The 22628-nt window shown below is 49.0% G+C and overlaps 2 protein-coding genes and 2 pseudogenes across 2 annotated transcripts in view; all 4 read left to right on the forward strand.

Annotated features, from left to right (window-relative positions):
* LOC124229075 (bone marrow proteoglycan-like) overlaps positions 1-3560 on the forward strand; it is a 5639-nt gene extending 2079 nt beyond the window's left edge. Inside the window, exon 5 of the mRNA XM_046644189.1 lies at positions 3555-3560. Coding sequence (XP_046500145.1) covers positions 3555-3560 — 6 coding nt within the window. The remainder of the gene's footprint in view (positions 1-3554) is intronic.
* A 946-nt stretch (positions 3561-4506) lies between these two features.
* LOC124229076 (proteoglycan 3-like) lies at positions 4507-7704 on the forward strand. Its single transcript, XM_046644191.1, has 5 exons — positions 4507-4567; positions 5016-5329; positions 6000-6131; positions 6964-7075; positions 7646-7704. Exons 1-5 carry the CDS (start codon positions 4507-4509, stop codon positions 7702-7704), a joined length of 678 nt encoding a protein of 225 aa, XP_046500147.1.
* A 5149-nt stretch (positions 7705-12853) lies between these two features.
* On the forward strand, positions 12854-20487 carry LOC124229077 (bone marrow proteoglycan-like; annotated as a pseudogene).
* Positions 20488-20563: 76 nt separating this feature from the next.
* LOC124229079 (proteoglycan 3-like) lies at positions 20564-22160 on the forward strand (annotated as a pseudogene).
* Positions 22161-22628: the final 468 nt, after the last annotated feature.

Here is a 22628-nt window from a genome sequence, read left to right on the forward strand (position 1 = left end):
ATATTTTCTTGTGAATTATTCTCTTTGCTACTAGTACCCTTGCACCTCCCAAATAAATTTGCACACAAATTCTTGACTTAGGATCTGCTCCTTGGGATACCCAATATCACACAACCTGCTATATGTTCAACCCTATATAAGGCCTGGGAATATGTTAGGACACAGCCCCCTACTGTTCTGGAACACACAGTTGTTTATAATATAAGCACAACAATAGCCACTAACTGTTACCACACAGTGCACATACAAATGACCCCCTACTGTGGCAGGCACTATACAGAGATGACCTTGTGTGATCCATAATTATTATCCCATCTTACAGAGCCAGGCTCAGAGAAGGGATGACCTGTTAAAAGATTTTCTCAAGGCTGAATACCCAGATGCAAGCAAGCCTGTGGTTTTACTATCTGCTCCAGAGCATGTTCCTTTAACCATTATGATTCTTTGGCTGGAGGCATTGGCTGCTCTCCCCTCCAGGACATGATCCTATGGGGATGGAGCACAGTGCAGGGCGCAGGGGGAGGCGGGCAGGATGGACTCCCTTAACCTTGGGTTCATCTTGGAGCATAGGACTCCAACCCAGCTGGGGTGAGGGTGTCCCAATCAGAGATGAGGAAGGAAGGCATCCTGAATCCTCTCTTCATTAGGGAGGTAAGCAGAAAGTAAGGGGTCAGTGTCCTGAAGCCCCTTTCCTCCAGGACCCCTCAAATCCAGATAATAACAGATGGGATCAAGGTCATAGAGAGAGGCCAATCAAGACCTTTAATATTTTGAGTATGGGCCAGATAGGAGAAGCTACTTGCTCAAGTTTGCACAGTAAATTGAGAAAGAGATAGAAATCAAACAGGTCCAATGTAATATTGTAATTGTACCATGATAGTCTGTTGATTTCAAAGATGCTGGAACTCTGAAACACTGTTATGAATTCAGCCCTGTGCTGGGTACTGTGGAGGATGCAGCTGAAGTAGAATTTTCACTCTTTACCCTCATGGACTTTATATTCTGTTGTGGGAAGGCATTATTTCCCTCTATTCCTATATTAATAAAAAGAGTAACAAAATCTCCCATTTATTAAGCATTAAGCTCTGTGCTAAGTGGTAGGTGGATTTTGTGTTATCCCTCACAAATCTCTTCTGTTGGGGGCGTGTGTTGTGACAGAAGTGTGACTTCCAGTCCATGGAGATCCCCTTTGGGGGATCAATGTCAAGAAGGGGCATGAAGGAGACGTCTGGGTTCCCAGGAAAGTTCTGTATCTTGTTGTGGGCACAGTTAGGTGGGAGCATTCACTCTGTAAAACTTCCCTGAGCAGTGTGCCATACTTGACAAAATGCATGTTATGCATCCACAAAAAAAGTTGTAAAACATGAAAATAATGACACAAGGGCACTGGCTTTACATTTCAAAATACAGGTTTCTGTGTGTATTTTTCCTGACCAACAAGATATTAACTAAGCTCTGTGAAAGGAAGATGGTGTGTTTACAATGGAACCTGTCTAGCTCCTCACATCATGCAAAGCGCAGAGCCGAATCTACACTCAGGGCTTCTGTGTAGATTAAGGTCATAGTTGTAGCCCTGGTTTCCTGACAAGTGCCACTCCCAACACCATCCTCCAGGGACAGTTCTGAGAGCTGTACTGAAGCTGATCTCATTAGAGGTAGGTTCTGGCATTAGCCTCAGTTTACGGATGAGAAAACTGAGACACAGAGGGCTGACTCTGGGACCTGTGATTTCATTATACATCACACAACACTGCCTCTCAAGATGGCAAGACACACCCTATGCATAATGTGGAGGTGGACAGACTCTCGGGAGGCAGAGTGTGCAAACCCTATGAACATAAATGCAAACAGTAAGCCAGAGACTTGGAAGTTGATGGATGTTGAAAATGTTGGCACCATTCGCTAGAGTGTCTGGAGGTAACACATTTGGGTGTGTCCAAAAACTCGAGGACTTGGGAGTCAGACAGAGTAGGGTCAACATGATACTTCTTATGAGTTGTGTGAGCTAATGGATGGACATCACTGTACTCACTGAGGAAGCCATTGGAATGTCTTTGCCCTGGTCCGTGTGCAAAGAAAACTGGGTCAAGGCAGAGGAGGGTCCAGCTGTGGAAAAGGGAGGTGAGTGAGAGAAGGCAGAGGGAAGGCAGTCATGAGTGCAAAAGGAGCCTGTCTCTGGTTTAGAACTGTCTCTCACTTGCTGTGTGATCTTGGGCACCTTGTTTAAGTGCTCTGAGATGTCATTTCCTCATCTGTAAAACAGGGATGTTGAAATGAAGCAACACATGCAAAGCTTGTTGTGATGCTGGTTCAAGAGAGTGGTTGACTCTACTGCTCAACCCAACCACTCCGTGAAATGATGCCCCTGGCCTGGGCCCCAGGACGAAGGAAAACAATGAGGAGGAGGTTTAGTCCTCTACCCCCTCCTCCACTAAGAGGTCTGAAGTTTGAAACCCAGAGAGCAGGGTTTGGGGGCCCTGGAATTGGCCAATCCCCCCAGTCAGCTAGATAAACTGAGGATCTGGTCCGTTGGGCTGTGGAGATAACAGCCAGGACGGTTACTCTGCAATCAGGCCCAGAAGTAACCTCTGTGATACTTCTCCATTTGTGGGTGCCTTGAGCGAACAGAGGGGAGGAAGGAATCCAGGCCTTTTCACACTTTGGGTAACCTGTTCTTGGTGCCCTGAGAACTTGGGGGCTGAGCTGGATCTGAGGAAAACCATTAGGTCACAGAGTTGAGTCCTCCACCCCGACAAGTCCACTAGCTCTTGGCAGTGATATCCAGCAAAGTCACCACTTAGCACTTGCTAGTCTCTCCTTGGACTGCACTGAATTTGGCTGGAGCTTGGTTGATGGAAGTTTTGATATTTTTGCATTTATTTTGACTTTTAAGGAAGATTGCATTGAAATTTTGTTTGCCTTGATTTCTGCATCCTTAAATCTTGCTTCACTCACTTGTCCCTAGTCCTGACCCTTGGTAATAGATGGCTGGTGGGAGGAGGGTGGTGGGGTGGGGTGGGGAGGGTGGTCCACCAATGTCTGAATGACTCTGCCTGAGGCTTTCCATTCGAGCTGTTGCCTCCTTGCTGGAAAGATATGACCTGAGGTTGCACAAAATGGCATATTCTAGATCAGTGGTCCTCAACTGGAGTCATTTTGCTCCCCAGAGGATATTTGGAAATAAGTAGAGACCTTTTTGATAGTGATGACTTGGAGAGGTGTTATTGGGTTCTGGTAGGTAGACACTGGACATGCTGCTAAACTTCCTACAATGCAAAGGGAAGACCCCACAACAAAGAATGGACTCCAAATAGAGTGCAAAGGCTGAGCATCTTGATCTAGATCCTCCGTACAGAAGAAAGAGCATAGGTGTTTCACACATTCAAGGTGAGAAATGGAGGGAGAGGGAGAATGAGAGTGAGAAAAGGAGGGAGGAAGGGGGACAGAAGTTTTAGCGCCAAAAAGACTTCGAAATCCTGGTTCACCTGCTTGCAGTGAAATCTTAGCCAGTCACTTTCCCTCTTTGAATCTCACTTTTCATGTCTGTGAAATAGGGATAATCATATGTTCTCATGGGATAGAGATGAAAGTGAAGATTCAAGGACGTGATGCATATAAAGTGCTTGTTGTAGATAAGGGCCAAGGGGGGCTGAGGCTCCCTTCACCTCCTACCTCCTCTTCTCATGGTCTCCTGGATGCCTGGATTCTCCACTCCATTTGTTGGGATATTGACCAAAGGGAAGCTGATCCTTGGATTAAGGAGTATTATTCAGATTGGGGCCATTTAGGGGCAATAAAAACACCTTTGCCTTGACAATAGATATCTGGGGTCTTCTCAAGCACACCAGGGTGGATTGCAGTAGACCCCAGGAGGCAGGTCCCTGCAGTCATAGTAGAGAGCAGGGCTCGGGGGGAGAGGATTGAGCAAACTCCTGATCAGCTCCAATGCCCCGCACCCCACCCTGAGTCTCTTCCCACTTCCCCAAAGCCCAGTATAAGGGTTGCCTCTGGGGCCCAGCAGCCAGAGACACTGAGAGCAGAGCCCCAGACTCTCAGGAGGTGAGTGCTCCCCTGGCTTCCCATGGAGGAGGGGTCCATGGTTTGGGAGGAAGCAGAACCCTATCTGGCAAACATCTCAGATATCTGTCCTTAGAAGCCTAATGGCTACACTTCTTCCCTCTTCTTCTCCACTGTAAGTGAAATTGGCCCTGGTCCTGAGCAGGCCTGTTCCTCCAGGGTCTGGGCTAAGTGTTGTTACGTTGAGCAGTGATGGAGTTCTCAGGAAAAAGGGGACTTTTCACCTTGAGTCGACACCCCAATGTCCTTTCCCTGATTCTCCAGCTCAGGGTCTGTTCATTGGACAAGAAGGAATCTGTCTAGTTTGTCCTTCAATAAACCAGTTAAACAAACTCTTCTTCTTTGCGGTGTGACAGGGGCTGTGCAGACACACTGGACATCCCAGGGAGGAAAAGTGGAGCTGTGCCCCTGTCACAAGACTGAGTAGATATGAAACGCCCTCTGCTCCTGCCCCTTCTCCTGCTGGGGACAGTTGCTGCTCTTCATCTGGGTAAGTCCGCCCCTTCTCGTCTCGTCTATATTTCTCTTTTCTCCTCTTTTCTGCACTGTTTTTGCACTCAGGGGCCGAGGCCACAGCCTCCCCTCTTCAGTTGACCCAGCTCATCTCTGTTAAGATTTCTCCTGGACTCACAACTGTGACCTGAACTTTCTATCTGGGCTCCTTCACAAGGGAAAACCATCCACTTGTGTAGGCAAAGGGATTCTCACAGGTGCATTCTCCCACCCCCAAAATACACACCTGTGGTGTCAACCAGAAGTCAGGTTCTCATCCATTTGTGCACGGGACCCAAGACTTCTTGCCTCACCCAACACCTCAGAGATCCTTCTAGTCTTGGTGCCAGGTGGCGTCCATAGGAAGTTTTGAGTGGGATCATAGCTGTCCATGGCACTGGAAGAGGGGAGACCTTATCTGATGACAAGTTACCTCTTCTTCCCAGAGAGTGATAACTCCCATTTGGACATCCGAGAGACACAGGCAGACCTGACCCAGGATGTGGAAGGTTCAGGGGAGCAGGAGGGAGAGTTGGCCCTGACAGAGGAGGTGATTCAGTCAGAAGGAGAGGAGGCTGAGGCTTCCACCAATCAAGACACCTTTGAGGATGAGCAGTCCATGGAGTTGGACCCAGCAGCCCTGGCTGAACAGTTGCAGTGCCCCAGGGAAGAAGAAACAATACACTTGTGTGGCCATCCTGGGTGCAAGAATGTCAACTACCTTTTGGTGCCAAGCCCCAAGGACTTTAGACAAGCTCAGGTGAGTGGCAGGAAAGCTACTGTGCAGGACCAATGGCAGAAAAAGGTGTGGATCCAACCTTCTCTTCCATATCCATCTAGACTACTGGTTCTCAAAGCCAAAACACTGATTTCTGGGCCCCTTCCCCAAAATTTCTGAGTTAGAAAGTCTGTGGAGGAGTCTAAGAGTTTGCATTTATACCACATTCCCAGGTGATGACGATATTGTTGCCTGGAGACTGCACTTTGAGAACCACTGATTTGCACAAAAGGCTTTGGTATTAGATAGACCTGTGTTCAATCCTGGCTCTGCCTGTCAATGGCTGTGTTACCTGGGAAAGTCCTTTCACTTTTCAGAGCTTCAGTATCATCATTTGTAAAATGGAGATATATAGTTCCAAGATCTTAGACTTCTGGTGAAGTTTCCATGAGATAATACATGGAAAGTATTTAGAATAGTCCTTGGTCATTGTAAACGCTCAATAAATGGGGGCTATAATGATTCTGAGTATTATTATTATTTCCTGCAAGAAGTTGCTGACAGCAGTAAAAGGAGCAAGTGATGAGATTGAGGGGGGCAGGTAGGTCCCTGCTTTCTGAACTGAAAAGGGATATAGGGCTCTCTTCTGGAGACTCATACACTTGAGTAAAAGGAGAGTGAATTCTTACACCACCTCTTCTTCTCTCTGCAGAATGTCTGCGAGAGGTGCTACCAAGGCCATCTTGTCTCCATACACAGCTCCAGCTTAAACCATCTCCTCCAGTACAAGATCAAGGATATCAATCAAGGCCAGGTCTGGATTGGAGGCATCTTGAAGGGCTGGGTAAGTGAGGGGCCAATTCCCAGATACAGGAAGTTCTTTCTGATCACCTCGAGGGTACACCTGCCAGCCTCAAGTCTTATCCCAGCAGCTGAGGTGACCTTAGGCAGGTGGTGATGAGGTGGAGATGGCTTGTACTGGCTCAGGAGAACCAGTGACTATGCACATCTCTTCCCAACTCCATGTTGAGTGGCTTCATGCTTGTAGCTTGTAAACTCCCATGGTGGATGAATTTACACCAAGGAAATTGGCAACCGCTACAAGTCCCTCTGCCTTCTCACCTTCCCCCAGAGCTGGTTGTTAAACACTTACCAGCACACCACTGGTGTCACGAGATAGGTTCCATGCCCATCTTGGTCACTTACTAGCTGAATGACTTCCTTGAGCCTCACTTGCCTCATGTCTACAATGGAGCCCTTCTTCTGTTAGAGTGGCTCCGGGATTGTGGATGAATAAGTGCCATCACATTTGCTACTCGAGGGTGGTCCATGAAGCAGTAGTATCAGCATCCCTTGGTAGCTTGCTTGAAATGCACAATCTTGGGCCGCACCCCAGACCTCCTGAATCAGGATCTGCATTTCAACAAGATCCCCAGGACATTTGTATACACAATGAAGTTTGAGAAGCCTACTCTGTGTGATGATGCTATTGCCTGCACTCAGGGATGGATCTCTAGGGTATCTGGCTTCTAGCTGGGTGAACAGTGAGAAGAGATTATACATATAGTGAGTGTCCAGAAGGGGATGCTTGGTGCTTGGTGTGCATTCTCTGGATCCCATGGTTGTCTTTGTCTTCCTGGACGTCTGCCCTCTGATGCAGCCTATCCCTTCTCTAGTGGTGGCGCAGGAGATTTCACTGGACTGATGGGAGCACCTGGGATTATGAAAACTGGCCCCCAGGGGAGACCGGAAATGGGAGAGGCAACTGTGTTGCTCTGAGTAGCAGAGGTGAGGGGGACTGGGAAAGGGGAAGGGGGGCAATGTGGACTCTTACATACTGTCCTTTTGAGCTGTCTCAAACACTTTCCGAAACTCACACCCTCCCCCCAACTGGAGAGCCAACGTCCTCTGTGTGAGAAGGGCTGAGATGTAGGGAAGGATTCCTCAAAGCAAAACCAGGTGATGGGGTGTCCTGTGTGGGGGTTAGATGCGGGCTTTCTATCTTACGGCCTGGGGTAGGGGGACGTCCTTTCCCTCTCCTGATATGAGGGCAACAGATGAGAGTAGCAGATGTGAATTTAATTGTGGATGAGGGATGAAGGAAAGATGGTGGAATTAGGGATGGCTGACAGACAGTTCTCCAGCTTCCAACAGCATGGATGAGGGATGTGAGGGAGCTTAGTACAATGGCTAAGACCATAGGCGCTGGAGTAAGACTGCTCCAGTTCACATCCCTGCTTTGCCTCTGGCCAGCTGAGACACAGGCAAGGGAGGGTATGAGGTGCCTGAGGTGGGAAGGAGCGGGGCACAAGCCACACTCAGATGGGCAGCTGACCTCACTGTGCTCTGTTCTCCCAGATGGTTACTGGCGACGAGCTCCTTGCGAAACGCGTCTGCCCTTCATCTGCTCCTCCTAAGCCGGTGACACGGAGACCCTGCCTTGGAGCCTCCTCCCTTCACAGCTTCCTGTCTGTCCCCTGGACACTGGGCTGGTCTCCTTGTCCCTCCTGGATATAAAATCAGACTTCCCACAGCATCTCCTGACTGGTTTCTTCACTGCTCACTTTGGAGGAATCCCCGGGGTTGGAAACGCCTGGAATCACTCACTCCTGCAAGGCGGGGGGGGGCGGGGGGGGGGGGGGGGGGGGGGTGGGGGGGGGAACTGGAGGTGTTCGGCTGCAGCGCCACCTGGGGGCGGAGCATGGACTCTGGAGGACCCTTTTCAGCCCTGGTTCCGGGATTCCCACCCCTCCCCTCCAGGCTCTGGGGAAGATCCCATTAGGTGCGAGGTGGGGAACTGGCCCTCTTGCTTTGTTTGGATTCAGTATGGAGTGTGGGGTGGGGTGGGAGTGGGGTGGCTTTCCAAAACGGAGGCGATCTTGCTGATTAAAGGATTGGGTGGAGTAGTGAGATGGCTTGTGGATAAGCACCTGGGAGCAAGGAGTTAGTAGTCTTGTCTGGTGGCAGCCTGTCCCTCTAGTCCTCTATCTTGTTGGCCTCAGATAGTCGCCTCTATTTTGTATTCTTCCAGCCACTGTGGGTGAATTGAAAGGCCCCAACTTCTTCTGAGATCTGTTCCCCACTCCATTCCCAGGAGGGTGGCTGTCCTTCCCACTCCCTGACCCTTCTCCCTCTCCCACATCTGCAGCCTACCTCCCTAAAGGGGCTACATTCTCAAGATGGAGGTGCCTCCCAGCAGGAGGGCCTTGGGGCCAGTCAGGATATCTGGTAGCCTGTGGCTCCTATGCTGTGTCTACAGCCCCAGGCCTCAGCTTCTCTCCCTCATTCCTTGTTCTCTGACCCAGGGGACATTGAGAGAGAGAACTGTTGCTGCTCTTTACCTTGTTCGAGGCAGGATGCTTGGCTCCCAGTAGGATCTGGGGTTGAGGAAGCAGAAGTTCAGACCTGAGACTGGGTATTAAGAGGGCAGACAGCCTTGGGTTGTGGGGAGAGAATGAGGGGGGCACTCTGAGACAGAAATACTTCTTTGGGTGTCGTTCTACATGGAGCACAGGGAGAAGGTACAAATATTTCTGGAGATGCACGTGCACATGCGTGTATATGTATTTGGGTGTGTAAGTGAGTCACTCTTTGTATACCTGTGTGTATCTGTGTATGTGTGAATCTGTATATGTAAATGTGTGTAAATCTTTGAGTCAGTGTGTATTTGTGTGCTGTTTGAGGCTGTACATTTTGTACATCTCTGTGTATTTACGGATAAGCCTGTGTGTCTGTGGACACCTATGAAGCTCTGCACCGTAAGATGCCTGAATCCGTGTGTGCACGCATGTGTGTACTTGTGTGTCTTTGGCCAGTATGTTTTGGGGTGTGTATACGTGTTAGTGTGTGTCTGAGCACACCTGTGTACAGGTCTATGTTTGTGTGTGAACACGTGTGTGCCTGTCCAGGTATGTGATGTGATGTGGAGTTTCAGGAACTAAAAGAGCAGTCTCCCAGATGTGCTTTCTTATAAAGGTTCTGGAGGTGGTGGAACAGGACAGGGTGGAGAACCCCAGGGGAGGCGGGTGGCGAAGAAGCAGCAGGGCTGAGTTCCCTGAATATGAGCGGGCCTCTGACAACGGGACCACGGGTCTTGGGCTTGCCATGGATCTCACCAATGCTTGACCTCAGGGACTGCTTCTGGTGAAGAGGCCTGTCCTCCACAGAGGGGTGTGTCCCTCAGCCTTGGGTGCAGATTGAGTCAGGAAGCTGCTAATCACAGCATGCCAGTCTCCCCAAGGGCATGGAACGGGGGCTACCTGGGGGTGAAGCCTCCACCCAGGTCCCTGCATTGCATACTGCAACAAGCGAATTCTTTTTCGTGTATGTGTGATGAAGATTCGCCCTGAGCTCATATCTATGCTAATCTTCCTCTCCTTTGTATGTCGGATGCCTCCACATCATGGCCCATAAGTGGAGTAGGTCCACACCCAGAATCCTAACCTGCAAACCCTAGGCCACCGAAGCAGAGTGTGTGGAACTTTAACCACTGAGGCACAGGGCCGACTCCTCAACAGGCTAATTCTTGACACTGCTTCTAAAAGAACAGTGGAATCTGACTGTAGGAGGTGGGAGGGATAGGCAGTAAAGGAAGATCTGCATAGGGAGCTCTGGGACTGGGATTTTGGCTAAATGGCAAGCGCCCACTTAACTCCTTGTTGGGGACTTGGTTCTAGCCAATCCCAGTCACCCAATATCCTGCAAGCCAAGACTGGAGGTAGAGGGATGGCAGGGAGAGAAGGGGGCTTAGACGTCTCCAGATTGAAGCTTGCTTGAGGCAGGCAAGTGTAGATAAGGTGTCCCTCAAATATCCAGCACTGTCTGTTATTGGACTCGACTTCAACCATTATATATTCATTCCTTTGGTTGTTTAAGTCCTTGCAATCTTGAATAGCCTTTGATTAAAAAGCAAATACTCTTAGGAGAAGAAACCCCTAAGAGTATTATCTCTTAATGCATCTGGGAGGTTGATTGATAGCTTGCCGAGAACAAGATTTGTAGAAGAAACATAGAAGGCGAGGATGTGTGTCACTGTCAGTGGCATTGGGAAAGGGCAGTTGTGGAGAAGAGAAGCCATTGAAAAGGAGATAAGGAAGCAGAGAGTGCAATGTTCACCATTTTTTTCTTGCTGGGGACCGAGGTAGACTGTGTTTCCTGTTATTCCTTGCATAAGTTGGGCTCTGCAGCATGCTACTAGGTGTGGCCAATGCAATGTAGGAGGAAATGATGTAAGTCTCTTCCAGGCCTGGCCTTTAAATGACCCCCTATGCTCTTCCCATTCTCACTGTCCTTGCCACAGGGATCTGGGGGTCCCTGTGTCCCTGAAGGCATAGATACCTGATGGAAGGGGCTGTCTGACCTGCTGTGTGTAGTAAACCTTGAGATTTCGCAGCCTACTTGTTACTGCAGCAGAACCTGGTTTAACCCAGCACCTATAGAAAAGAAGGTGCCCAGGAATGTCCTAATTTTTCCCGGACAGACATAGCACAGAAGTCTGAATCCGAGCCCCCAGAATCACAAAGCTCTGTGTCTGAGGCCCAGTTCTACATTTCAATTTTTTTAGCCTTACTAAGCCTCACTTTCTTCTTCAATAAAATAAAAGTTGAGTACGGCAACATCTGTAATGCATTTAGCCCTTGGCCTGGCAATGGCAGGTTGTCACTAAATGTTGGATTTTGTGCAGAATTATGAAGTAAGTAGTGTAGTGGTAGGAATGAGCATGGGTTCCAGTTTGAATTTCCATGTATTGCACATTTCTTCTTCTATGAAATAGCATTAATAACAAACCACAGCAAGCTCGCCAGGGTTTGTGTGCGGGTCCATGTGGCTATGTTGGTGACGGTGCTGAGGACACCAGGATGCAGGAGAGACAAGTTAGCTATTTTATCAGTACTGATGTCAACCCGAAGTCTAGCATACAAAAGCACTAACTTAGTTGAGCTGTGGGAAGACAGTGTCAGGCTCACACACACGGGTTCAGGCCAGGATGGGCTGATGCACCCACAGGAGGACCAGCCCAGTTTGGGAAAAGAGAGGGCTGGGGAAGAGGACCCCTCCAGGACACCGCTGCCTCCATCTCCTCCTCAGAGAACGTCCTCAGCCCCAGCCCAGGCTCCTGAGAGCTGAATTCACTGGGAAAGGCTGTGGGCCTCCTGGTTGGAGAATGCAGTGTCATCTTCATTGATGTGTCTGCTGATCAGATATCCAGACATGGCCTTATTCTGGAGGCTGCTCCTGGGGTGGTGTTATCCCACCATCCTGAGGATGGAGCTGAGGGGTGAAGGCAGAGTCATTGAAGGCTGATGGGCCTTGTGTGTGGGAATCGTACCCCTTCTCTCCCTGCGGTGGGAGATCATTGGTGTTGGGCCTTTGCAAGTGCCCACTGCTTGATCATCCCAAACTACTCCCAAAGCTGCCCACACCCCTTTTCTCTGCACTTTCCTTCGAGGGGCCAGCCCTCATCTACAGTTAAGTTCATGTCCGCTAAGTCCTCCTGGTTATGCCCACACTCCAACATTCCTGGAGGCAGGTTTACTGTGAAGCTAATGAAACATACTTCAGGGTTAAAACTTCTATGACAGTTCAAGTTCCCACCAATAAAGCAGGAGAACCATGCATTTTGGACAAGCTCCCAAGGAGATTCTGAAATGCAGTACAGGATAGGAACCACTGGCTCTGAGACATCTGAGAGTGGTGCTCCAGGTTCCTGAAAGGGGTGACAGGAGAGAAGCTTGAGGGTAATGAGTGGTCTCCGCAAGGAAGTGAAGAAATGAAGGGTTCTTATCAGCCCTCCCACCTCCCACAGGCTGTGGTAAACTTTCCTTCCTCTGGGGAACTTCCTCCAAAGTCCCTATATAAAATGCCACTGTGGGATGGAGAGAAGGAAGATCTGGGATTTGGGAATTCCTCAGGACCCAGGAAGACTTCTGGGCAGGTAAGTGCTTTCTGGTGTAGTGGAACTTATTCCAAGTAAATGTTCATCTCCTGCGAGGCATTTGGCCTGGGCTGGGAGGTTCTGGAGGGCTGGCTGGGATTGTGTGTGGCTGTCAGGTTTCAAGGGTGTCAGCAGGGACAGGAATTCTCATCCTCTACCTTTCACATTCCTTCTGAGGTATGCGAGAGCTCTCCTTGTCTGGGGAAGGCAGAGATGCACATGTGGCTTTTTGAGCTTTGAGGAGGGAACCCACTTTCCAAGTGCTGTGTGGCCTAGGAAGGCCAATAATCATTGTTTCTGGATTCTCTTTGTTTCAGAGACTGTGAGGGGCTTATTAAGTACAAAACAAAAATAATATTCCCCTCTTCACATTCAGGTGCACAGGAAAGCCAACCTTGTCTGCCCCTCATGGTCTGCTTCATTCTATTCAGAAAGAAGTGCTAGGATCCTGGAGAATCAAAGGCTGGGCTCAGCATTAGCTTTTCTGGCCCATCCTGGCTTCTGTTCATACCTGCTGTTTCTTTACCTCACTCCCAATGTCCCCTAATGGTGTGGCTGTGGGGTGTGTGTGTGTGTGTGTGTGTATGTGTGTGTTTGACAAACTATGTTCCCCTTTGCAGGGAAAAGCCAAGATGAAACTCTGGCTTCTGGCTGTTCTATCTGGGGCAGTTTCAGCTCTTCATCTGGGTAAGTCTCCTTAGTCTTCAGTCTTTCTTTCTCTCCTCTGCTCCTTTCTAGAGTATGTAGGGTCAGAGTCACAAAGCCACCTCTTTTGCTGGCCATCCTCTATTGCAAGATGTCTGCATTTAAAGGAACAGAGACTGTAGAACCTGGAGTTAAAAGGACCCCTTGGGGCATCTGCATATCTGCAGCTTCATTTATACTATGACATTATCAATTTTGTTCTTTATAGATAATGCCCATGATGATCACCATAATGACTTTCTTTTACTTTGAGCTCACCTAGTGTACTGTGCTAAGCATTTTCTGTGCATTATCTCCTTTAATCCGCATAGCCTTCCCACGGGGAATGTAGTATTGTATACCCATACTGCAAATGAAGTAAAGCTAGTAGATGATGGAATCAGTACCCAAACCCACAATGGCCTGATGTGAAGTCCTTGATCTTCACCCCATGACCTCATGTGGGAGGCTAGGTTATCCACACGGAGGCTTGGTTCTAGGTTCCTCTCTTTCCAAGGCTGAGCATTCTGATGGCTAGGGCAAGGAGGGAACTGTCCATGGTTCTGGAGAGGAACAGGAAAGATGTGAGGGGGTGCAGTTGGACTTTCTGTCTACCAGGGACTGAAACGTCCATCTTTGAGAGCCCTTTGGGAGGTGAGATCCTGCCTTAGGATGGGGAGATGCCAGAACATGGGACAATGGAGGCTCCTATGGAGGAACTGACGCTGCTGGAGGAAGAGGAAGAGGGAGGCTCTGGAGATGAAGATGCCCCTGAGGAAGAGGGGGCTGTCAAATCAGTCTCAGCCCTAGAAGAGGTGGACAAGGACTTTCTGTGCCTTAAAGAAGAGGATACAGTCAAACAGGTGGGCATCCCTGGATGCAAGACCTGCCGCTTTGTTGTGGTGGTGAGAGCCATGACGTTTAGTCAAGCTCAGGTGAGTGGCCTGTGGCTGATGCTGAGGCCGGGGTGGGGAGAAGGGCATGGAGGGAATGTGTCTGGCATCTGAGTCCCTGTTTATTTTCCTCACTGAGGACCCTGGGGGTGTCAGAAGGCTCTGAGGCTCTCAGAGGTTTTAGAGGTGGGTAAGAGGGCGTAAGAGGTGAGGGTCAAGTGGAAACAGTAGTTACATTTTGATCTCCAGTCTTCAAATGGCTGTTTGACTGGCTTGGTGAGTGGGAGAATGAATTGTGGAGACTGCAAGACCCAAGGCTAACATCATGTGTATTCCTGAGGAGGGGCACCCCATTTTTCCTCCCTTATCCTGCCTTGCAGTATACTTGGCAGAGGTGCTACTGGGGCAAACTCGTCTCCATCCATAACCTCATCTTTACCTACCACATCCAGTGCCCAGCCAGAAGTGTCAGCCAGGGTCAAGGCTGGATTTCAGGCATGAACACAGGCTTGGTAAGAGGGGTCCCAGATCTAAATGGGGAGCCCCTTCTGACCCAAGCCAGTGCTCAACTTGCTGCAGATTTCTTTGTGCTTCTGCTCTCTGATCCTCTGAAGAATTGGGGTGAGTTGGACACCTGGACACGAGAGCAAGGTGGCAACGTAGGCATCGGGAACAGCCAAGGTTTTAGATGAGTAGGTTTGGGTTCAAGTTCTGCTCAGCTTCTGAATGTCTGTGTGACTTGGGCAGGACTATGAGCCTGGGTCCTCACCTCTAGAATGGGGTTGAAACTCCTGTCCCACCTCTTGTCAGGGCCAGAAGGATGAGTGTGTCACGAGGATTCATAGAATCTAATTGTGCTGATCACTGTGGATAAACATTTTGGTTGACCAGGACTGTGTCCATGATGGTCCAGCAGAGAAGGCAAATGCCCAGCAGGCAGCAGGAGGATCAGACAGGGACAGTTCCAGCTCTACCTACCTGCCTTCCCTTTGTCTTATGCTCCAAGCCCACCTTCTCCCTTGCTCTCTCCTCTAGGGCAGCTGCCGGCACTTTTACTGGGTTGATGGCAGTGCCTGGAATATTTGGTACTGGGCTCTCAGGCAGCAGCTGGGCTCTGGTGGCAGCTGTGTGTCCATGTGGAACCGAGGTGATGTGGAAGTGGAGATGAAAGATGACAAGGCATGGGAGGTCGGAGGGGCTTATGGAGGTGGTGCTAGGAAGATCTGGACCTTCCAAGGGAGAGGCCTTCTGGATCTTCAAACTTCATTTCCAGTGAAGTGTGCGGTGGGGAGGGGGAAAGACCCTCCTGGGGCTAAGTCAGGGGAAACAAGAGGCTGAAGGCCCTTCTTGTTCTGCCTTCACAGAAGGTGGCTGGAGAGTACCTCATTGCTAGGCGTTCCTTCTGTGTCTGTTTCTACTTAGCAGGACCCAGTCAGGAGTTCAGAGCCGCCCCCTCCTGGGGCCCTGCCTCCCCTCCCGTGCCTGATGCCCCTTCCTCCACCACCCAGGAATAAAATTACTTTCCTGAAACTGATTTCTGTTTCCTCTGATCATTGATCCACTCTGCTTAGCCTCAATCTTGAACTTTCTGCCCTACGGTGACTCTACTGTCTTTCACGAAAGGAGCCAGAAGTTACTGCTGTCAAGGAGGATGAAACGTGGGGTGGGGTCTGTGGGGCAGTCTTGGAGACAGAGGAATGGGCTCAGCTAGCTCTTTTCATAGAATGCCCAATTACTGGGTGCCGGTGTACAGATCCTGGCAGGACCCCACCAATCTCTCTTGAATCTTTCATGATGGACCATCAATGTCCTGGCCTCTCCTACAGTCTGTGGTTTCCTTAATGTGCTAGAAAATTAGCACGTCCCAGGAACAACCGACAACTCTCAGGAGTGGGTGTATGCACACCCCAGTCCCTTGCCCCTCAGGTGCAAAAATTTTAAGGCATGTCCTGGCCACTGTTTCACAGTGGAATTAACTTCCAGTTACCCAGGGAGGTAGCTGTCTTTACAACACATACTTTCTTGTAAATTATTCTCTTCGCTACTAGTGCCCTTGCACCTCCCAAATAAATTGGCACACAAGTCCTTGTCTCAGGATCTTCTCCTTGGGAAACCCAATGTCAGACAACCTGCTCTATGGTCAACTCTATATAAGGCCTGGGAATATGTTAGGACACTGTTTGGGAACATACAGTTGTTTATAATATAAGCACAACAATATCCACTAATTTTTGCCACTTATTACACACTCACAAAGTACTCCCTACTGTGGCAGGAACTATACAGAGATGACCTTGTGTGATCAACAATTATTATCCCATCTTACAGAGCCAGGCTCAGAGAAGGGATGACCTATTAAAAGATTTGCCCAAGGCTGAATACCCAAATGCGAGCAAAGCTGTTATTTTACTATCTGCTCTAGAGCATGGTCCTTTAACCATTATGATTCTCTGGATGGAGGCATTGGCTGCTCTCCCCTCCAGAACATGATCCTATGGGGATGGAGCACAGTGCAGGGCGCAGGGGGAGGCGGGCAGGATGGACTCCATTAACCTTGGGTTCATCTTGGGGCATAGGACTCCAACCTAGCTGAGGTGAGGGTGTCCCAATCAGAGATGAGGAAGGAAGGCATTCTGAATCCTCTCTCCACTAGGGAGGTAAGCAGAAAGTAAGGGGTCAATGCCCTGAAGCCCCTTTCCTCCAGGACCCCTCAAATTCAGAGAATTACAGATGGGACCAAGGTCATAGAGAGAGGCCAATCAAGACCTTTCATTTTTGAGTATGGGCCAGATAGGATAAGCTACTTGCTCAGATTTGCACAGTAAATTGAGAAACAGATAGAAATCAAGCAGGTCCATTGTAATATTGCAATTTACCACAACAGTCTGTGGATTTCAAAGATGATGGAATTCTGAAACACTGTTATGGATTCAGACCTGTGCTGGGTACTGTGGAGGATGTAGCTGAAGGAGAATTTTCACTCCTTGCCCTCACGGACTTTATATTCTGGTGTGGGAAGGCATTACTTCCCTCTATTCCTATATTAATAAAAAGAGTAACAAAATCTCCCGTTTATTAAGCATTTACTAGGTGCCAGGCTCTGTGCTAGGCGGTAGGTGGATTTTGTGTTGTCCCTCATAAATCTCTTCTGTTGGGGGCGTGTGTTGTGACAGAAGTGTGACTTCCAGTCCATGGAGATCCCCTTTGGTGGATTAATGTCAAGAAGGGGCATGAAGGAGACGTCTGGGTTCCCGGGAACGTTCTGCATCTTGTTGTGGGCACAGTTATGTGGAAGCATTCACTCTGTAAAACTTCCCTGAGCAGTGTACCATACTTGACAAAATGCATGTTATACATCCACAAAAAATGTTGTAGAAAATGAAAATAATGACATAAGGGCACTGGCTTTACATTTCAAAATACGGGTTTCTGTGTGCATTTTCTTTCTCCAAGAAATTTTCTTTCTTTCTCTTATCTTAGTTTAGATATTAACTAAGCTCTGTGAAAGGAAGATGGTGTGTTTACAATGGAATCTGTGGAGTCCTCACATCGCGCAAAGTGCAGAGCTCAAGCAACACTCAGGGCTTGTGTGTTGATCAGGGTCACAGTTCTAGCCGTGGTTTCCTGACAAGGGCCACTCCCAACACCATCTGACAGGGACAATTCTGAGAGCCGTACTGAAGCTGATCTCATTAGAGGTAGGTTCTGGCATTAGCCTCAGTTTACAAATGAGAAAACTGAGACACAGAGGGCTGACTCTGGGACTTGTGATTTCATTATACATCACACAACACTGCCTCTCAAGATGGCAAGACACACCCTCTACACAATGTGGGGGTGGACAGACTCTGGGGAGGCAGAGTTTGAAAACCCTATGAACATAAATGCAAACAGTAAGCCAGAGACCTGGAAGTTGACGGACGTTGAAAACGTTGGCACCATTAGCTAGAGTGTCTGGAGGTAACACATTTGGGTGTGTCAAAAAAAGCAAGGACTTGGGAGTCAGACAGAGCAGGGTCAACATGTCACTTCTTATGAGTTGTGTGGACTTGGGTCATTCAACCTCTCTGAGCTTTTGTAGTAGATATATAGGCTAGAGATGGCAATACCAGATTGTAGGATGATTTTAGTGACTAATTAAGTAGGATAATGGATGTAAAAGCCTGAATGAAGCATGATATGTGGCCCATGGTAGACTTTTAAAAATGTTATTTCCAGTTTTAAATTAGATAGGCATCACTGTGGTGACTGAGCAAATCATTGGAATGACTTTTCCCAGGGTTCATATGCAAAGAAAACTGGGTCAATGCAGAGGAGGAGCAGGCTGTGGAGAAGGGAGGTGAGTGAGAGGAGGCAGAGGGAAGGCAGTCGTGAGTGCATAAGGAGCCTGTCTCTGGTTTAGAACTGTCTCTGACTTGCTGTGTGATCTTGGGCACCTGTATAAGGGCTCTGAGATGTCGTTTCGTCATCTGTGAAACATGGACGTTGAAAAGAAAAAACGCGTGCAAAGCTTGTCGTGGTGCTGGTTCATGGGAGTAGTTCACCTTATTGGTCAACACAACCACGGAGTGAAATGATGCCCTGACCTCGGTCCCAGGACGGGGGAGAACAATGAGAAGGATGTCTAGTCCTCTATCCCCTCCTCCACTAAGAGATCTGAAGTTTGAAACCCAGAGACCAGGGTTTGGGGGCCCTGGAATTGGCCAATCCCCTCAGTCAGCTAGATAAGCTGAGGGTCCGGTCCCTTGGGTGGGGAGATAACAGCCAGGACGGTTACTCTGCAATCAGGCCCAGAAATGACCTCTCTGATACTTCTCCATTTGTAGGTCCCCTGGGAGAGCAGAGGAGAGGAAGAAATCCAGGCCTTTTCACCCTCTGAGTTACCTGTTCCTGGTTCCCTGTGAACTGGGGGACTGGGCTGGAATCTGAGGAAAACCAGGAGGTCACAGAGTTGAGTCCTCCATCCTGACAAGTCCACTAGCTCTTGGCAGTGATACCCAGCAAAGTCACCGCTTAGCACTTGCTAGTCTTTCCTTGGAGTGCACTGAATTTGGCTGGAGCTTGGTTGATGGAAATTTTGATATTTTTGCATTTATTTTGACTTTTAAGAAAGATTGCATTGAAATATTACTTGCCTTGACTACTGAATTCTGTAGTGTTCCCTTCAATGTTGCACTCGAGATGAATGCATCACTCACTTCCCCCTAGTCCTGACCCTGTGGTGGTAGACGGCTGGAGGGAGATGGAGAGTGGGGTGGGGTGGGGAAGGTGGTCCACCGATGTCTGAATGACTCTGCATGAAGCTTTCCATTCAAGTTGATGCTGCCTTGCCAGAAGATATGACCTGAGGTTGGACAAAATGGCACATTCTAGATCAGTGATACTCAGCTGGTGCCATTTTACTCCCCAGAGGACAGTTGGAAATGTATGGAGAAAATTTTGATAGTGATGACTTGGAGAGGTGTTATTGGCATCTAATTGGTAGAGACTGGGGATGCTGCTAAACTTCTTACAATGCACAGGGCAGCCCCCGACAACAACGAATGGACTCCAAATGGTAAGAGTGCAAAGGTTGAGAATCTTGATTTAGATCCTCAGTGCAGAAGAAAGAGCATAGGTCTTTCACACATTAAAGGTGAGAAAGGGAGGGAGAGGGACAAGGAGAGTTAGGAAAGGAGGGAGGGAGGGGAGACAGAGAGACAGAGGTTGTAGAGCCAAACAGACTTCGAAATCCTGGTTCACCTGCTTGCAGTGAAATCTCGGCCAGTCACTTTCCCTCTTTGAATCTCACTTTTCATGTCTGTGAAGTAGCGATAATCACATGTCCCAATGGGAATGAGATGAAAGTGAAGATTCAGGGACGCAATGCATATAAAGGACTTGTTCTAGATAAGGGCCAAGGGGGACTGAGGCTCCCTTCACCTCCCTCCTCCTCCTGTGATGGTCTCCCAGATCCCTGGATTCTCCACTCCATTTGTTGGGATATGTACCAAAGGGAGGCTGCTCCCGGGGTTAAGGAGTATTGTTCAGACTGGGGCCATTTAGGGGCAATAATAACAACTTTGCCTTGACAATATACATCTGGGGTCTTCTCAAGCACACCAGGGTGGGTGGCAGTAGACCCCAGGAGGTAAGTCCCTGCAGTCATAGTAGACAATAGGGTTCAGGGAGGAGACGATTGAGAAAACCCCTTATCAGCTCCAATGCCCCGCACCCCACCCTGAGTCTCTTCCCACATCCCCAAAAGCCCAGTATAAGGGTTGCCTCTGGGGCCCAAGAGCCAGAGACACTGAGAGCAGAGCCTCAGACTCTCAGAAGGTGAGTGCTCCCCTGGCTGCCCATGGAGGAGGGGTCCAGGGCTTGGGAGGAAGCAGGACCCTATCTGGCAAATACCTCAGAGGTCTGTCCTTCGGACCATAATGGCTACTCTCCTTCCCTCTTCTTCTCCACTGTGAGTGAAATTGGCCCTGGTCCTGAGCAGACCTGTTCTTACAGGGTCTGGGCTAAGTGTTGTTCCAGTGAGCACTGATGGAGTTCTCAGGAAAAAAGGGACTTTTGACCTTGAGCCAACACCCTCATGTCCTTTCCCTTATTCTCCAGCTCAGGGCCTGTTCATTGGACAAGAAGCAAGCTCTCTAGTTGGCCCTTTAATAAACCAGTTAAACAAACTCTTCTTCTTTGCCGTGTGACAGAGGCTTTGCAGACATACTGGACAACCCAGGGAGGCAAGGTGGAGCTGTGTCCCTGTCACAAGACTGAGTAGATATGAAATGCCCTCTGCTCCTGCCCCTTCTCCTGCTGGGGACAGTTGCTGCTCTTCATCTGGGTAAGTCCTCCCCTTCTCGTCTCATCTATATTTCTCTTTTCTCCTCTTTTCTGCACCCTTTTTGCACTGGTGGGGCCGAGGCCACAGCCTCCCCTCTTCAGTTGACCCAGCTCATCTCTGTTAAGATTTCTTCTGGACTCACAACTGTGACCTGAACTTTCTATCAGGGCTGCTTCACAAAGAAAAACCACCCACTTGTGTAGGTGAAGGGCTTCTCACAGGTGCATTCTCCCACCCCTAAAATACACACCTGTGGTGTCAGCTAGAAGTCAGGTTCTCATCCATTTTTCTAGCCTCACTCAATGCCTCCGAGATTGTTAAAGTCTTGGCGCCAGGTGGCGTCCATAGGAAGGCTTGAGTGGGATAAGAGCTGTCCATTGTCCTGGAAGAAAGGGACTGCACCCCCCGCCTCGCCCGCCCCCCACTGAAGGCAAGTTACCTCTTCTTTTCAGAGAATGATGACCCCAATTTGGACGTCCGAGAGATACAGGCAGACCTGACCCAGGATGTGGAAGGTTCAGGGGAGCAGGAGGGAGAGTTGGCCCTAACAGAGGAAGTGATTCAGTCAGAAGGAGAGGAGGCTGAGGCTTCCACCAATCAAGAGACCTTTGAGGATGAGCAGGCCATGGAGTTGCACCCAGCAGCCCTAGGTGAAGACTTGCAGTGCCCCAGGGAAGAGGAAACAGTTCAACTGTCTGGCCATTCTGGGTGCAAGGCCCGCAGCTACTTCTTGGTGCGAACTCCTAGGACGTTTAGTGACACTGAGGTGAGTGGCAGCAAGGTGACTGTGGAGGATCTGATGGAGAAGAAGAGAGTGGATTCAAACTCCTGTTCCATAAACATTTAGACTAGTGGTTATCAAAGCCTAATGTGCACCAGAATCTCCTAGCGATATTAAATCTGTTACAAAACAGATTTCTGGGCTCCATCCCCCAAATTTCTGATTTAGCAAGTCTGTGATGGGGCCTAAGAGTTTGCATTTATAGCACACTCCCAGGTGATGATGATATTGTTGCCTGGAGACTGCACTTTGAGAACCACTTATTTGGACAAAGGCTTTGGTATTAGATAGCCCTGTGTTCAATCCTGGCTCTGCCTGTCAATGGCTGTGTTACCTGGGCAAGTCACTTCACCTTTCAGAGCTTCAGTATCTTCATTTGTAAAATGGAGATATATAGTTCCAAGCTCTTAGACTTCTGGTGAAGTTTCCATGAGATAATACATGGAAAGTATTTAGAATAGTCCCTGGGTCATTGTAAACGCTCAATAAATGGGGGCTATAATGATTCTGAGTATTATTATTATTTTCTGCAAGAAGTTGCTGACAGCAGTAAGAGGAGCAAGCGATGAGATTGAGGGGGGCAAGTAGGTCCTGATTTATGAACTGAAAAGGGATGTAAGGCTCTCTGCTGGAGACTCATGGACTTGAGTAAAAGGAGAGTGAATTCTTTACACCACCTCTTCTTCTCTCTGCAGCATGTCTGCAGGAGGAGCTACTGAGGCCATCTTGTCTCCATACACCACAACATCTTATAGTATCTCCTCCAGCGCTTGCTCAGAGGTATCGACGAAGGTGTGGCGTGGATTGGAGGTTTCACGATGGGCTTGGTAAGTGAGGGGTCAACTCCCAGGTACGGGAACTTCTTTCTGCTGGCCTCGAGGGTACACCGGCCAGCCTCAAGTCTTATCCCAGCAGCTGAGGTGACCTTAGGCAGGTGGTGATGAGTTGGAGCTGGCTTGTACTGGTTCAGGAGAACCAGTGACTATGCACATCTCTTCCCAACTCCATGTTGAGTGAGTTCATGCTTGTAGCTTGAAATCTCTCATGGTGGATGAATTTACACCAAGGAAATTGGAAACTTCTACTAGTCCCTCTGCCTTCTCACCTTCCCCCAGAGCTGGTTGTTAAAGATTTACCAGCACATCACTGGCGTCACGAGATAGGTTCCATGCCCATCTTGGTCAGTTCCTAGCTGAATGACTTCCTTGAGCCTCAGGTGCCTC

The sequence above is a fragment of the Equus quagga genome, chromosome 17, assembly GCF_021613505.1.
Source record: "Equus quagga isolate Etosha38 chromosome 17, UCLA_HA_Equagga_1.0, whole genome shotgun sequence".
Taxonomy (NCBI): Eukaryota; Metazoa; Chordata; class Mammalia; order Perissodactyla; family Equidae; genus Equus; species Equus quagga.